Raw genomic sequence first — 15,041 nt, 5'->3', positions numbered from 1 at the left:
GTGCTGGGGGGGGGGGAGGTCCGGCGGCGCTCGGCGCAGGGGGGGTCTGGCTCAGGCGCGCGGCGCTCGGCGTGGGGGCGGCCCGGGGGTTCCGGCGGTGCTTGGCCGGGGGGCAGCACGGCTCTCGGTGGGGGGCTCGGGGGCGGCACTTTTTTTTGCTGCTTGGGGCAGCAAAAAAGCTAGAGCCAGCCCTGCGTGGAGGGGGGATTCACTTCTGGTTGTGCTACATGCTTTGCACAAGAGCCTTTGAATGGCAATCTAGCCCAAAAGCAATCATATGATCCTGGAGCCAACGGACAGCGTGCGTAAACGGGCGCATCGTGACCCGGCAGCTTTGGGACCTTGGCTCGATTTGCACATTGGGGTAGCAGATCAGAGTGAGGGAAGCTAGACACGAAAGCTCTGTTGTTTTATTCACAAAGCCAGAGAGCCGCTTAAATGATTTTGTGTAATAAAAAGGGAGATAAAAGCTGTCCATTAAACTGAATGCCGGAGCCTGACTTAAGCTATCAGTCCAGCACTTTATAATGTCTCTTTCAATGCAACCCAGTGAGTTTCTGAATCAGGAATTGCTCCAAGGAGACAGGCGGGGAGAGTCTATAAAAAGAAGGACGCTCACGAGCTGGGTTAACAGTAGCTGCTGGGCGTGAACGCAGGCTAGTTAAACAAGAATCAGTCACCCCAGGAGAGGAAATCGCTTCGGGGAACTCCTCAAATGGATGGGCTGGCTTGGGTGAGCGATGGCTCAGCTGCATGAGGAACAGCAGCAGCTCTTAGTTAGTGGGTCAGCCACTGTGCTAGGAGTCAGGACCCCGGGAATGCACACATTCTCACAACCCCCCATAAGGCAGCACTGTGCTGTTATCCCCATTGTACAGATGGGGAAACTGAGGCAGAGATGCACCAAGAACCAGATTTTTAAAGCTATGCAGGCGCCTAACTCATTGGAGTTGAGACTCACCCAAGGGATCTGTGGCAGAGCAAGGAATTGAACTCAAGTTCCAGGCTACCATCCTAACCCCAGGGCCACCTTTCCTCTGCTTCTACCTTTGCAGTATGACAGACCCTGGGGCTCTCAGAAGTTTCCTCCCCTGTGCAGGCCCTTACAGACCGTGATCTAACTGCTCTGTCATTGTCCTCTTGTGCCCCACCATCAGCTGCTCTGTCTCCACCTGCTGTCTCTTTTCTTCTGCTAAGGGTATGGCTATGCTGCAGTAAGGGCATGTGACTGCAGCGCATGTTGATGGACCAGAGCTAGCTCGGGTACAGCACAGGCTGTACAGGGCCACCCGGCCACAGGGTGATTACTCAGGCACTAGCCCACGATGAGCCCCGCACTGTAGCTTCACGGCACCGGTACCTGAGCTTGCCAGATTAAAGTGAGCTCATGTATGTCTACACAAGCTAGAGTTACACCCTGTGATTGCAGTGTAGACGGTCCCTTCGGTCGTCAGCTATTTGGGGCAGGGACCATCTTATTGTTCTGTCTGTGCAGCAACTAGCACAACAGCGTCTTGGTCCATGACTGGTCAAATAACACCACTCAAATAACAAAGCCACCCCTGAGTCTGCTCCTCAGCAATACTCCTCCACACTTGCCTCAGTCTTTCCATCTGTAGCATTGGCATCTGCCTTTACAAAGGGGTCCCGAAGTGTCATTAGCTGTGTATAAAAGGAAAGGCTGACAGGAACAGAGTAGCAGGGGCTCTGTCAGTGCAGCACCAGAGTTATTAGTTACTGGGGTAAGTCAGTCCCTTTGCCCCAGTTACTGTCTCTTTATTCTGTGTCTGTACAGCACTTAGCACACTGGGAGCCTGGTCTCTGACTGGGGCTCCTGGGTGATACCACAGCACTATTCAATAATAGTGATGCCTAGGGCCAAGTCGAGACCCCAGCAACCAATCGAAGCACTGCACTATTCTTCCTCTCACTTCGATACGGTCCCACCAAATCCCACTGCAGCACGATGATGAAATCTGCAACACACTAAGCAGCCTGCACAGAGGCTGGATCTTCCCCGAGGTCTGTGCAGCTGCCCCCACTGCCACTTGCTCTAAAGCCGTGAAGCTGGAGCTCTGCCTTGGCATTAGAGCTTCAGGAAAGTTTTTAACCACATTTATTTTGCAGGACGGAAAAAACGCAGGTGCAGCAACCCTACAACATCCCGCAAAGTCGTGTCCCTTTCACAGAGCTGCTAGGGCAGGAAAAACAAACAAGAGAAAATTTCTGAAAACCCCCCCAGGAAGTTTCACATTTTTGGGTTGAAATGACTTTTTGTTTCAAAATGTCCTTTAATTTGAAACCCCCCATCACAGCCATCGGAAAACCAACGCGATCACAATCAAAACAAATCTTCTAACTTTTCCATTTACTGAAAGTTCAGTTGGACCCAAAACAATTATTTCCCCCCCCCAATTTTTCAGAATTTCCAGAAAAAAAAACCCAAATCCATTCTTCACCCTGGTAAGCTGCCTCCACCCCCAAAACGGTGCAGTTTCCCTTGCCGACGTGTTCTGTAAAGCCACAAAGTTCGAGCTCCGCCCAGGCACTATCCCCGCATCTCTGGCAACTGATTTCCCCAAGGGATGGCAAACAGCAGAGAGCGACAGAGTTGAAGTGACAGATAAAGCAATTTACACTGACACTTCAGCATTGCAATATCTGCTTAGAGTTTGTCTCCTGCTCTTCGCAGTCCCATAGCCATTGTATTAGAAGGCAGTGATTCATAACAGAAGGGACTTGGTACTGGCTTGATCTATCCACAGAGAGCTAGAATGAAGAAGGACCATCACCTGCCTAATAGAACCAGGGCAAGACTAGGGCAGTTGCTGTTCAGCTGAATTCTATAGCTAGGGAACCAGAGAAAAGGCTCTTGATCTATCTATGATACTTTTATGGTCCCCCTCACCATGGTATTTGGCACCTCACAATCTTTACTGCAGGGTTTCTCAATTCGTGGGTCATGACCCAAAACTGGGTTACCAGAATGCATCCAAGGGTCACGGGGCTGGCTGGGCTCGGCTTCCCATACCGGGCACTGTGACCTCCAGGATCGCAACACTGCTCAGGTTTGGCCCTCTGGCATGATGACATGGAGCCACCTGGGCCAAATTTGAATGAGTGGCACTGCAACCCTATATGCCAGGTTGCAAAGCCATTCACACAGATTTGGCCTGACCAGCCCCGTCATCATGCTAGAGGGATGGCTGGGCCGAACATGGGCAGCACTGCCATCCCAGCAATCACAATACCCGGAGCAGTAAACCAAGTCCAGCAGCTTCATGGGACAGGAGCCAAGAGGGAGCAGCTGGTGTCATGTCCTCTGGTAAGTACCAGCCCCCCAATGTACCTGTGACCCTAGGAAAACCCCAAAGCTGGTTGGCAAAGGGCTCCCTGGTAAGTAATAGTAAATCTCAGTTGGCCTGACCAGTTTAACACACCACACACACGGTTGTCATGATATGGATCCAAAAGGTGTCATGCACGGTATCTGGTAATGCGCTGTGGTGTATGTTCTGGGTGTGCACTAAGAGTTATAAATATGTGCTGGAAATGTGTTTGCCAAGCAATGCCCAGTCTGCCCTAGACAAAGGAACGTGTATTTGCTTGTCTGACTAGCCTGGTCGTCAGGCAGAGACAATGACGGACCATTTACAGAAGGTAAATAAAGGCATCAAGCGGAGGAGAAGACAGCATGGCATCTACACCCCAGCAGGAGAGAGCAGCTTTGTCTGGGCTTCCCTGTCAAAGACCACATTTCAAAGGTTTAGTGAACTATAAAAGGAGGGGGAGAGAGCCCCTAATTTATCCTTCACTGGGGAGACAAAGAACCCAAGCAGTCTGAGCTCTGCAAGGGGTCCTAGCTAAAAAACTGGGCAGCCACGCTGGAGGAACGACTGGAGAGAAAAACTTCTTTGCATAAAGGTTTCTAGTTTGTTCGGTTACACGGACACCTTAGACGAGTTTCTTACTTCGGTGTGTTTGTAACCATTCCTCGGTCTTTAGTCCTTATACTCGCTATCACTTAAACCTGGGTCCTTCTGTTAATTAAACTTGTTTTACTTGTACTATAAACCAACTCAGTGCTTTGACGGAAGGGGAGGGTTTGTAAACCTCCATAAGTTAATAAGCTGCTGCAGACTGTCTCTGTAGAGGAGCAGTGGATCTGATAAGGTTTTGTGGGTGGTGCAGTAAGGGGGGGGGTTGAGTGCTGCAGGTGAAGATGGTTCTGTGGCACTCGGGAGGTCACTGATTGTTATCAGCTAGGCGAGCTTTGGGCTGGCCGAGCCCTAAAAAGTTTGCTGGCAAGGCAGCCAGGCTGGCGTGTCAGGGAGCTGGCACACAGCTAAGCAAAGCTCTCACTTTCATAGATCCATAGATTATAGGACTGGAAGGGACCTCGAGAGGTCATCGAGTCCAGTCCCCTGCCCGCATGGCTGAGGCTGATGGGGTAACAGTGGCTCACAACTCTGGAACCCCAGCAAAGTGTCTGCATATCCTTCCCCACTACACCCCCAGCCCTTTCTGTCCCCCCCCACTCCTTCCCCAGCCCCCCCACATTACCCCCAGAACCCCACATTACCCTCACACTTTTACCCTGTGCAACCATGGGCCGTGTGTGGGGGCCATGTGGTTTTTGTGAGCTGTCGGCTCCCCTCACCCTCCCCTGGGCTCCAGAGCCTTCCCCCAGGCCTTCACTGCACTCCAATTCCTTCCCCAACCTCCCCACCCTACCCCTTGCAACTCCTTCCTCACTACACCACCTGGCCCCATAATCTCTCCACTTCACCTCCAGGCCCCCCAAATCCTCCCCACTCCTTACACTGCTCATGGGGGGACAGAGGGTGTTTTTGGGGTGTCTCCGTTTTTTGCCCCTTCCCCCAATTGCCAGTGGGGTGCGTGCCAGTCGTTCACCTCTGGCTGGAGCATCTGGAATTTTAGCTCAGAGCCTCCCCTCTCCCAGTGGATCCCTGCATGGTCTTGGACATCTGGAGAGGTTTCTGGGTAACAAAAAGCCACCACAGTTTAGAGATGGGGCCTGAACCCAAACAGGCGGAGAACCCCACCGCTGTCATGTAGTTATCCTCACAAGCTGCCTGTAAGGCAGGGCAGTGCTCTCATCCCCAGGGGACACTGGGCACAGACAGAAACAACGACTTCCCCAAAGTCACACAGGAAGCCTGTGGAAAAGCAGGGGCTTGAACCAGGTCTCCCAAGGTTGTCAGAGGTTATTAATTCCCAAGATGAAAAGCAGTGCAGTCCAGACAGACACACTGGGTCGGATAGCTCAGGATTCCTGGGTTCTGATGTGGGCAAGTCCCTTCCTCATCTTAGTTTTCCTCCCCCTTTATCTATTTAGCCGGTGAGCTCTTTGAAGCAAGGACTGCCTCTCACTCTATGTATGTGCAATGCCTGGCACGAGGGGGGCCCCCCCAATCTCAAATTGAACCCAGGTGCCTTGAATCTTGGCCCAGAGCTTTAGCTACAAGCCGGCCTGTCTCTTGAGAGCCTAAGCAGGTAGTGGGGTGTACAGGAATCAAGCCAAATCTCTACATGCTCAAATATTCATTTAGGGGCCTAATGTTAGCAACCAACATCTGAATATTATGTCCCCAGGTTCTGTATGACGAGTGGCCATAATCATGTCTCACTTCATTATTATCTTAACTACAGAGGCCAACTAGTGATCAGAATGCAGGGGACCGGGAGTCAGGACTCCCGGGTTCTATTCGCAGCTTTGCCACCAATTTGCTGTATGGTCTTGGGTGAGTCACTTTCCCGTCTGTGCATCACGTTTTCCATTTGTAAATGGAAATGGGATGCTTTGTTAATATCCATACTGTTCTTTGAGATCAAACTTTGCAGTCCTCTTACATCTTCATAGGGTCTTCAGGCCAGATCCCTGGCTGGTGTAAATTGGCCACCGCTCCATTGGAATGAGCGTGGCCAGGACCCCAGCAGCTGTAAATTAGTCATCGGAGCTGTAAATTGTCACCAACGGACCTGGGTCAGTGTACGTCAGCCAAGGACGTCCCCTGCCCTGCCCCGTAGGGAACTGGAACCCCTTAGATTTTCAACCAAGGAGCCAGGCCCACCCAGCTCAGTGCTGCAAGCCTCCAGGGGAACAACGCCCTGGCAGGAATGCTCCATTTCATGCAGGAAAAGCCCGGACCAGCCCCCTCTTCCCAGGAGCAGTGGCCTACAAAGGAGTATGTTGTGCCCCCAGGACCGGAAACGAACCCCCCCATCCCCACACACCCTATTAGTACAGACGAACTACTAGCTTAGATGCATTTCCCTTGCTGCTGTGCAATGCTGATCAGGCAATTACTCATGGCTAATGATGATTATCAAGTCGCGTAGAATTTAATGGACAGGTATTATATTCCTGCTTGTGACTTTACATATGAATTAACCACATATGGGTTTCATGAGGCACAGAAGCAGGATTTATGAAGCACTGACAAAGCCCCTTGTTAGTTAAGACTTTTATTCTTCTAATAAACAGGTTGATTTATTGGGGCGGAAATTAATAAGCAGCACATTGGAAAGCTGAGACGTTGGCGCCCCCTGCTGCCCAGCCATGGGGCGGGGGAGAGAACATTTCAGTGAAGAATCAGCTGTGTCAATCTTAGATGTGTTATTACTTGTTATGTCTAGCAAGGTAGGGTCAAGTGAGATCAGAGGCCCCACTGTGCTGCACAGACAGGTCTAAATACAAAGTTACACCAATATAACCAGAGATGTGACTTTACATCAAGTTAGCGTTTCCAATGCAACGTTGCATGTGGATGCCCTTACATCAATTTAAACCTGGCTTATATCGATTTAACCTCACATCAGTCAATTTACAGGCACAAACTAAACCGATTAAGCCGTTTTAAGCAGATACAAATATCCACAGGGGTTGCACTGGCTTAACTAACTCCGTTCCACCAGGGATTTAAGTCACTGGTGCAAATTCTATATGAAGCAAAGCCAGAAAGAGCCAAATCAGACAAAGGGAAGGAGGGGAAATCTGGGCTCTGTTCCCAGCTCTGCCACTGGCCTTGGGTAACCCCTTCCCCTCACACTGCGTCTATCTTCCCACCCGCCCCTTGTCTATTCAGAACGTGAGCTCTTTAGGGCAGGGACTGTCTCTCACTGTGTGTCATGCGGCTCTGCACAAACCGGGGTCCTAACTTTGGTCAGGGTCTCTGCAGCACCCAGCACGACAGGGTTTAAATTATTTACTGCTGCCCAAATTACCATCTTGCCTTCAGCGTTTTCTCCAAATCTGCTGTCGCAGCCTCCACCACTTCATTACCACCTCTGCGTTCCCGTTTCCAGCCAAGAGTCCGAGGCTGCATTTAAGAAATGGCTCTGCTAGTCCCTGAAGCACTCAGCCACAGCAATTTCTCATGCCTTCCAATCCTAAAGAGTGCTCCTGCTCCCCAAACACCTGCTCATTCGCCCTCAGCCACTCTGAGCTTGGCTTGGCCACTGCCCTTCAAAACAGCTGCCCTTCCCGTGCCTGCAAACTGGCCCCTTCTCACATCCATTCTTAACCCTCCTGCCATAGGCATATTCCTGGCTTGTCACACTCATTGATTCACCTCCTCTTGGTGTGCCCCCCACAACACCCCAGGTTCTGCTACAAACACGAGCCCCCTCCGCTAGCGCCTAAGCGTGTGGGAGGGAAATTTTCCCATCAAAACATAATTTCAACCAGAAATGCCCTTGTGTCAAAAAAACCCAATCACCTTTTTTTAAAGGGAACAAAAATTCATTTGCAACCTCCTCATTGAATTGTGGGTCGGTACAGCACCCGGCACAACAGGGGCCTCCTGATTTCAGGCAGGGCCTGTAGCTACGCAGTACAAAATAATCCTCCAATGACTTTGAACCTTCAGGGCTTGCTAGAGCAATTGGAAAAGGGGACACTTCTGTTCCCCGTCACATAACACAAGAGCCAGGGGATCACCACTGCAATGGGAGGTGGCCAATTCTAAACTGATCAAAGGAAATACTTTATTCACTTGACACATTATTAGCCAGCAGAACTCTCTTCCATTGGATGCTGTTGAAATCAAAAACTTAGCAAGATCCAAAGATGGGCTGAGTATTTATACACCTTTACCCGATATAACGCTGTCCTCGGGAGCCAAAAAAATCTTACCGCGTTATAGGTGAAACCACGTGATATCGAACTTGCTTTGATCCGCTGGAGTGCGCAGCCCCCCGAGTGCTGCTTTACCACGTTATATCCGAATTCGTGTTATAGCGGGTCGCGTTATATCGAGGTAGCGGTGTATTTCTAACGAGAATGTCCAGAGCTAGAACAGTGGATTCATAGATTGTAAGACCAGAAGGGACCACTTTAATTGTCTAGTCTGACCTCCAGTATAACAAAGGCCCCATAGGACAGCCCTGAATTAATTCCTGGTTGAACCAGAGCAGATCTTTTAGTAAAACAGCCAATCTTGATTTAAAACACAACTAATAATGGAGAATCCACCACTCCCCTTGGGAGGTTGTTCCAGTGGTTAATCACCCTCACGGATACAAATCTGTGCCTTATTTTCCAGTCAAAATTTATCTCGCTTCATCTTCCAGCCATTGGATCTTATTGGACCTTTGTCTCCTAGATTAAAGAGACCTTTACCATCAAACTTCTGTTCCCCATGTAGGTTCCTATACACCGGGCTGGGCAAACTACGGCCCAGGGGCCAAATCCGGCTCTTCAAATGTTTTAATCCGGCCCTCAAGCTCCCGCCGGGGAGCAGGGTCCAGGTCTTGTCCCGCTCCACACATGCCGTGGCTCCTGGAAACAGCGGCATGTCCCCCCTCCGGCTCCTATATGTAGGGGGAGCCAGAGGGTTCCGCCCGCTGCCCCTGCACCAAGCGCCTCCCCCACAGCTCCCATTGGCCAGGAACTGCAGTCAATGGGAGCTGCAGGAGCGGCACCTGCGGACCTGGCAGCATGCAGAGGCACCTGGCCATGTTTCTGCATAGGAGCTGGAGGGGGGGGGAATATACCTCAAGCAGCTCCTGGAAGCAGTGGCAAGAGCCACCCGGAGTCTGCACTCCTGACCCAGCCCTGATCCCCCTCCTGCCCTCCAAACCTCTCGGTCCCAGCCCAGAGCACCCTCCTGCACCCCCAAACCCCTCATCCCCAGCCCCACCCAAGAGCTCGCACCCCCAGCGGAAGCCCTCCCCACTCCCTGCACTCCAACCCTCTGCCCCAGCCTGGAGCTCCCTCCCGCACCCTGAACTCCCCATTTCTGGCCCCACTCCACAGCCCACACCTCAGCCAGAGCCCTCACCCCCCGCACCCAAGCCCCCAATTTTGTGAGCATTCATGGCCCGCCATACAATTTCCATACCCAGATGTGGCCCTTGGGCCAAAAAGTTTTCCCACCCCTGCTATAGATTGTAACCAAATCACACCTTAACTTTCAGTAAGCTAAATAGACAGAACTCCTGGAGTATCTCATTATAAGGCACTGTTTCCAATCCTTTAATCATTCTCAGGGCTCTTCTCTGAACCCTCTCCAATCTAGTAACATCACCTGGACTTGTGGACCCCAGAATTTGACAGTTTTTCAGTACTTGTCATATAAGTGCCAAAGGCAGAGTAACAAAACCTCCCTAACAAAGATTTTGGATGGGAGCTAAACCCTGAGGATTCAGGGCTTAAGCTGATCTCTAGTAGAGGGTTAGGATCAGATGTTCATGGAAAACAGGTTACCCAACATCTGCCCACCACGGGGCTCTCACAACTTCATCTGAAGCATCTTGTACTGGCCACTGTCAGAGGTGGGATACAGGGATGGATGGACCAGTCTGGTAATTCCCATGGTCGAGACAGTTCTCAGAAAGCAGCCAGCTCTAAGCAGAGCCCTTTCCCCACAAGCACCCGCCATGAGGAACACACACAGGGAACATATGGCTAGAGTTTATCTCCCTGCAGCTTAAGAGGCATGTGCTGACTGGGTTGACAGGCTCCTTAGCCAGATGTCAGAGATAAATTGCACTGGAGCCATCTCTCATGGGGGACTCTGGGATGAATTGCTTACAGAATGGAGAGTCTGTGCTAAGGAAGGGGAGATGCCGGGGAAGGCTCCATCATTCAGTTCTGGCACACACCAGATTGGGGACCACAGGGGGAGAAGGTGAATCAGAATCTGACATCGTCTCATCTTTCAGTGATGTCATTTGGATACAGCATATCTCTCTCTCTCTCTCTTTCTCTCTCTCTCTCTCCCCCTCTCATTGTTCGCACAGAGTTCCTGGTCACAGAATGCTTTGCAGAAAAGGAATTGGATAAAGTGCCTTTCCCCTCTAGGGGCCACCAGCTCCAATCTGGCCCCCGATCAGAGGGAGGGTGAGTGGCTGGCTCAGGGGATGGGAAATGGGACACGGGGCCTTTCCCCTCAAGGGAGCATTGGCTCCAATCCAGCCCCAGGGCAAGAGAGTTGCAAGGAACAGAACATGGGGCCTATCATCTCTAAGGCATTAGGTCCATGATCACACTTGCCAGCTCCCACAATTCTATCAAAAAGCTCCTGCTACTTGACATTTCTCTTAAAACCCCAACTCCTGGAGTCATGGGATGATGCACGAGTCTCGACTTCCATTTTAAACAAAGAAAAATTTAAGTCAAAAAGCTGGAAATCGTGACCTCAAGTGTAACTGCTGCAGCAACACCTGCCCGAGCCTGCAGAGACCCTGAGCCAAGCACACCGAGAAGGGGGAGCTGTCCCAGGGTAACACACGCAGCAACCCCTCCCTGAGTCTGCAGAGAGCCTGAGCCGATCACTCTTGATGGAGGGAGCTGCCCCGAGTGTAATCCAACGCAGCAATGCTGCCAGACTCTGCAGAGCCTGAGCCAATCACTCAGAGTGGGGAGCTGCCCCGAGTAACTGACAACAACGCTCACCTGAGTCTGGCCGACAGCCTGGGCTGCAGGGAGTGATATCTCACTGGGTCATTTAACCCTGAAGACGCTGGAGAGGAGAGCCTGCCCCACACCCGGCTCAGCTTTTGTACAACAGAGGGGTATTCAGTTGTATCAGAACAGTCACGGAATCTGGACAGCACCCAACCCACCCACCCCTCGAGTTTGGTTCACCCCATTTCCCAATGGGTGGCAGGGTTGGGGTTCTACAGCCGCCCAAAGCTCAGGGAGGGTTAGTTGCAGAGCCCCATTTCCAGCAATATTATGACCCCCACCCCAAGCCAAGCTCACAGAGGGACAGCAGCAAAAACGAGGCCAGTGCCACATGAAACCCACCTCCCTCAATTCAGTCAGACACTGCCCAGCTTCACTAATGGGGAAGGGGAGTTTTGCTCTGAACAAAGGTTTAAAAACAAAACAAAAACCCTCAGATAACCCTCACAAGAATGATTAAAGGTCTTGAGAACATGACCTATGAAGGAAGGCTGAAAGAACTGGGTTTGTTTAGTTTGGAAAAGAGAAGACTGAGAGGGGACATGATAGCAGTTTTCAGGTATCTAAAAGGGTGTCATAAGGAGGAGGGAGAGAACTTGTTCACCTTAGCCTCTAAGGATAGAACCAGAAACAATGGGTTTAAACTGCAGCAAGGGAGGTCTAGGTTGGACATTAGGAAAAAGTTCCTGTCAGGGTGGTTAAACACTGGAACAAATTGCCTAGGGAGGTTGTGGAATCTCCGTCTCTGAAGATATTTAAGAGTAGGTTAGATAAATGTCTATCAGGGATGGTCTAGACAGTATTTGGTCCTGCCACGCGGGCAGGGGACTGGACTTGATGACCTCTCGAGGTCCCTTCCAGTCCTATAATCTATGAATCTATGAATAAATCCACACCCACCCTTCTCCCAGACAGACAGAAACGAACCCCAACCACCTCACAGAGACCACTCACTAAGTAACTAGGAGACACAGAGCCCATGGACACACATATATAGCAGCTACTGGTGGAAATAGATCAAGCCACCCTCCACAGCCAACCACAATCCTATACACGCACCATGATCTTTGGGCAGGCAAATAACCAACCCTCTAGAACATCTGGAAAAGGGCTAGAACCTACACACACAGCAGTTCTTTAGTGGGATGATCGACAGACCCTATACCACATATGGGATGGGGTTAAGTCCTACACAACCAATGGGTTCTGGGGGGCAACAGAACTGTGCAGAAATGGCACAGGCTGCATGTTCTCTCAGCAGACAGGAGCCCCACCCTCCAGAACAGACAGGCCAGAGCCAAATGGCACCTAGCCAGCTGCTCTTGGGGGCAGCCCAGCACCCTACCCCACTGAAACTCCCTCTCCTGGCTCAGAGCACAGCCTGATGGGCATCTGGCACTCCTGCCAGTCCCAGACATGGATGGGAGCATGTTTTCTCACACCCAACCCTCTTTCACCATATATTCACCATGGGGTTCGAGCCCGCCATGACCCAAAGCCTCCACCCCAACCAGCAACATGCAGAGAGGAGGAGCTGTTGGTGCTACATGAGCAGGGGGTCCGGTCAGCAGAGGGGATCTGTAACCCACTCACCAGCATTGACGATTGCATCCACCTCCAGTTTGGTGATGTCCCGGCGGACAAGCGAGATCTTCTCGTTCAGGTGATTGTCTTTGGGGAATTTGGTCTCCTCGGGCTGCTTCAGTCGGGCACCTAGAGACAAGGGTCCAAGGTCAGGGATCTCCACGCCCTACAGGAAAAGCGTCCAGCCATACCCTGCTTCATCCATTGTGCCACCAGAATCAGGATTCTGGGATAGAAAGGGCAGGGCTGTGCCATGCCCCAAAGCATGATTGGCCTAGGCTCTATCAGAAGTGAGAGGGAGAGCAGATCCCAGAATTGGGGAGCCCTCCACCCCACAATTCACACTGGGTTCTAACATCCACATGGCTATGCTGGGAGACCACTGAAGTGCCCCTCAATCCCAACCCACAGTCCCCTGCTATCCCAACCCTGAGCTCCCCCACCACTGCTCTGTCAGTGCCCCTCAAACCCAACACATAATGAAAATCTACTACGCACTAATAAAGGATTTTAAAACCCCCAGCCTCACTTTTAGCCATTTTTTTCCAGGTGTCGATGTCCTTCAGTGTGACGAAGTCCTTGGTGTAGTAATGCTCCCGTCTTTGCTTCTGATTCAGACCTTTCAGGTATGCTGCAGGGGAGGGACAAGGCCCACAGAAGTGTTACTAGGGTAACGAGAATCAGGTGCCCCTATAATCACCCCCAGCACTTCTGTAGCGCTTCTCATCCATACAGCTCGGTATTGCCCACCCCAAGGGAGCAAAACCATGAGTCAGACCCCACCCCAACCAGGAGATTTTGTTATAAATAGCGTATTGTGGTGTTTGATGTTTGAACTCCCACAGCCCATGCTCAGTGAGTGTGTGCGGGGGCAGTCGGGGACAATTACTTCTGCTCAATCTCCCGCTTTATTGGGTAAGGTGACTTTGGCTCCTGCTGCAGGAGCTCTCCCCCCCGCCGCCGCCATCTGCCCAACCCCTGACCAGTTCTGCCCCCCACATCACCTCCAAGTCAAAACTGTCCCCCCAGTCTGCCCATCACTTCTGCCCCCTCAGCTCCATCCCTCACCCAATCTCCCTTCACACCACTTTACACCCCACCCCCACTCACTCCCCATCCCTCACCCATTCCCCCCTCATGCCACCTTACACCCCGCCCCCTCCCTCCATTCATTCTGTCTCCAGCCCAGCCCCACCTCTGCACCTCCTGGGCTCCTCACCCCCCTCTCCCTGGCCTAGCTGGAGTGAGGTCCCCCTCCCCCTTCAGGCTGGGCAAGCAGTTCCAGGGGCTCATCCCCCTCACACAACCCATCCCCCTTGCTCCCAAGGGGAGCCATTGACCATCCCCAGCTCAGGGCTCTCCCCTCCACTGCGGTGAGCATGGCTTCAAGGTTGCTGACAGCACTTCCAACAGCCACTCCAATTGGCTGTTCACCCCAGGAGGCGGGCCCGTGGGGCAGGCAGCCAGTCAGAGGGGGTTTCCCCAAACAATGCAGTCTGCCCTGCTCCCAGCCCAGCTGAAACCCTGTCACTGTGACAACACTGTGAGAGCCAGGCACGCAGAGCTGTGCAGGGGAGGGGCCTTGCTTGAGGTGGCCCTGCAGAGCAGGGTGGACCCAGGCGGTGTGATGCACTCTGAGCCTGGGGCCCTCCGAGTGGCACGGCCCTGCCTGCCTGGCTGGGGGAGCATCACACCACACCCTGCCAATGCCCACCTACAGAACCTGAGACTGGGATCCTCTGCAAACAAGGAGTGCGCTGCATCAGGGAGGGGAAATCAGCACCAGACTGAGCCCCCCAGGTCTCTCACTCTACGCCGCGGCATCTTCTCCCACTCTCAAATCATTTTTGGCGATCTTTTTTGCACCCTCTCCAAATTTTCAACATTGGTTTTGAAATGTGATTCCCCACAACTGGATGTACCAGTCCAGACGGGGTCTTGCCAGGGCCGCATTCAGAGGTAAACTCACCTCTCTGCTCCAACTCACTACTTCCCTCTTCATACATGTCAGGATCGCACCAGCCCTTTTTATCCCAGCGTGACACTAGGAGCTCATCCCGAGTTGTTTGGAAGTGGGTTTTAGCCCACAAAAGCTTATGCCCAAATAAATTTGTTAGTCTCTAAGGTGCCACAAGGACACCTCGTTGTTTTTGCTGATACAGACTAACATGGCTACCACTCTGAAATCCTTTTCAGAGTCACCACTTTCCAGGATACAGTCCCCCCTTCTGTAGGAACAGCCAGCAAGCCTTGTTCCCAGATATATGCTCTCACGTTTGGCTGTAATAAAACATGCTTCATTGGAATGGGCCCAGCTTACCAAGCAGTGTGGATTGCTGTGCAGGACTGTCCTCACCATCCCACTCCAAAAATCTTTGAGTCATCCATCAATTTTAGCAGCAGTGATTTTATATTTACTTCCAGTGCATTGATGGAAATGTGGACTAGCATCAGGCCTAGTACTGATCCCTACAGAACTTCACTAGGGATGCCCTGTAAGGCAAATGCCATCCCACACGCCCCC

The 15,041-nt window shown here is 51.8% G+C and overlaps 1 protein-coding gene across 3 annotated transcripts in view; it reads right to left on the bottom strand.

Moving 5' to 3' along the window:
* MACROD1 (mono-ADP ribosylhydrolase 1) overlaps positions 1–15,041 on the bottom strand; it is a 186,039-nt gene that overhangs the window by 167,797 nt on the left and 3,201 nt on the right. For all 3 annotated transcript variants that reach the window (XM_034776305.1, XM_034776304.1, XM_034776306.1), the window contains exons 2-3: positions 13,047–13,148; positions 12,527–12,646 (exon numbers count right to left, since the gene is read on the bottom strand). In XM_034776305.1, coding sequence (XP_034632196.1) covers positions 12,527–12,646; positions 13,047–13,148 — 222 coding nt within the window. The remainder of the gene's footprint in view (positions 1–12,526; positions 12,647–13,046; positions 13,149–15,041) is intronic.

Source organism: Trachemys scripta, chromosome 7 (assembly GCF_013100865.1).
Source record: "Trachemys scripta elegans isolate TJP31775 chromosome 7, CAS_Tse_1.0, whole genome shotgun sequence".
Taxonomy (NCBI): domain Eukaryota; kingdom Metazoa; phylum Chordata; order Testudines; family Emydidae; genus Trachemys; species Trachemys scripta.
Note: the sequence above shows the minus strand (reverse complement) of the source record. Positions and strands in the feature narration are given on the sequence as shown.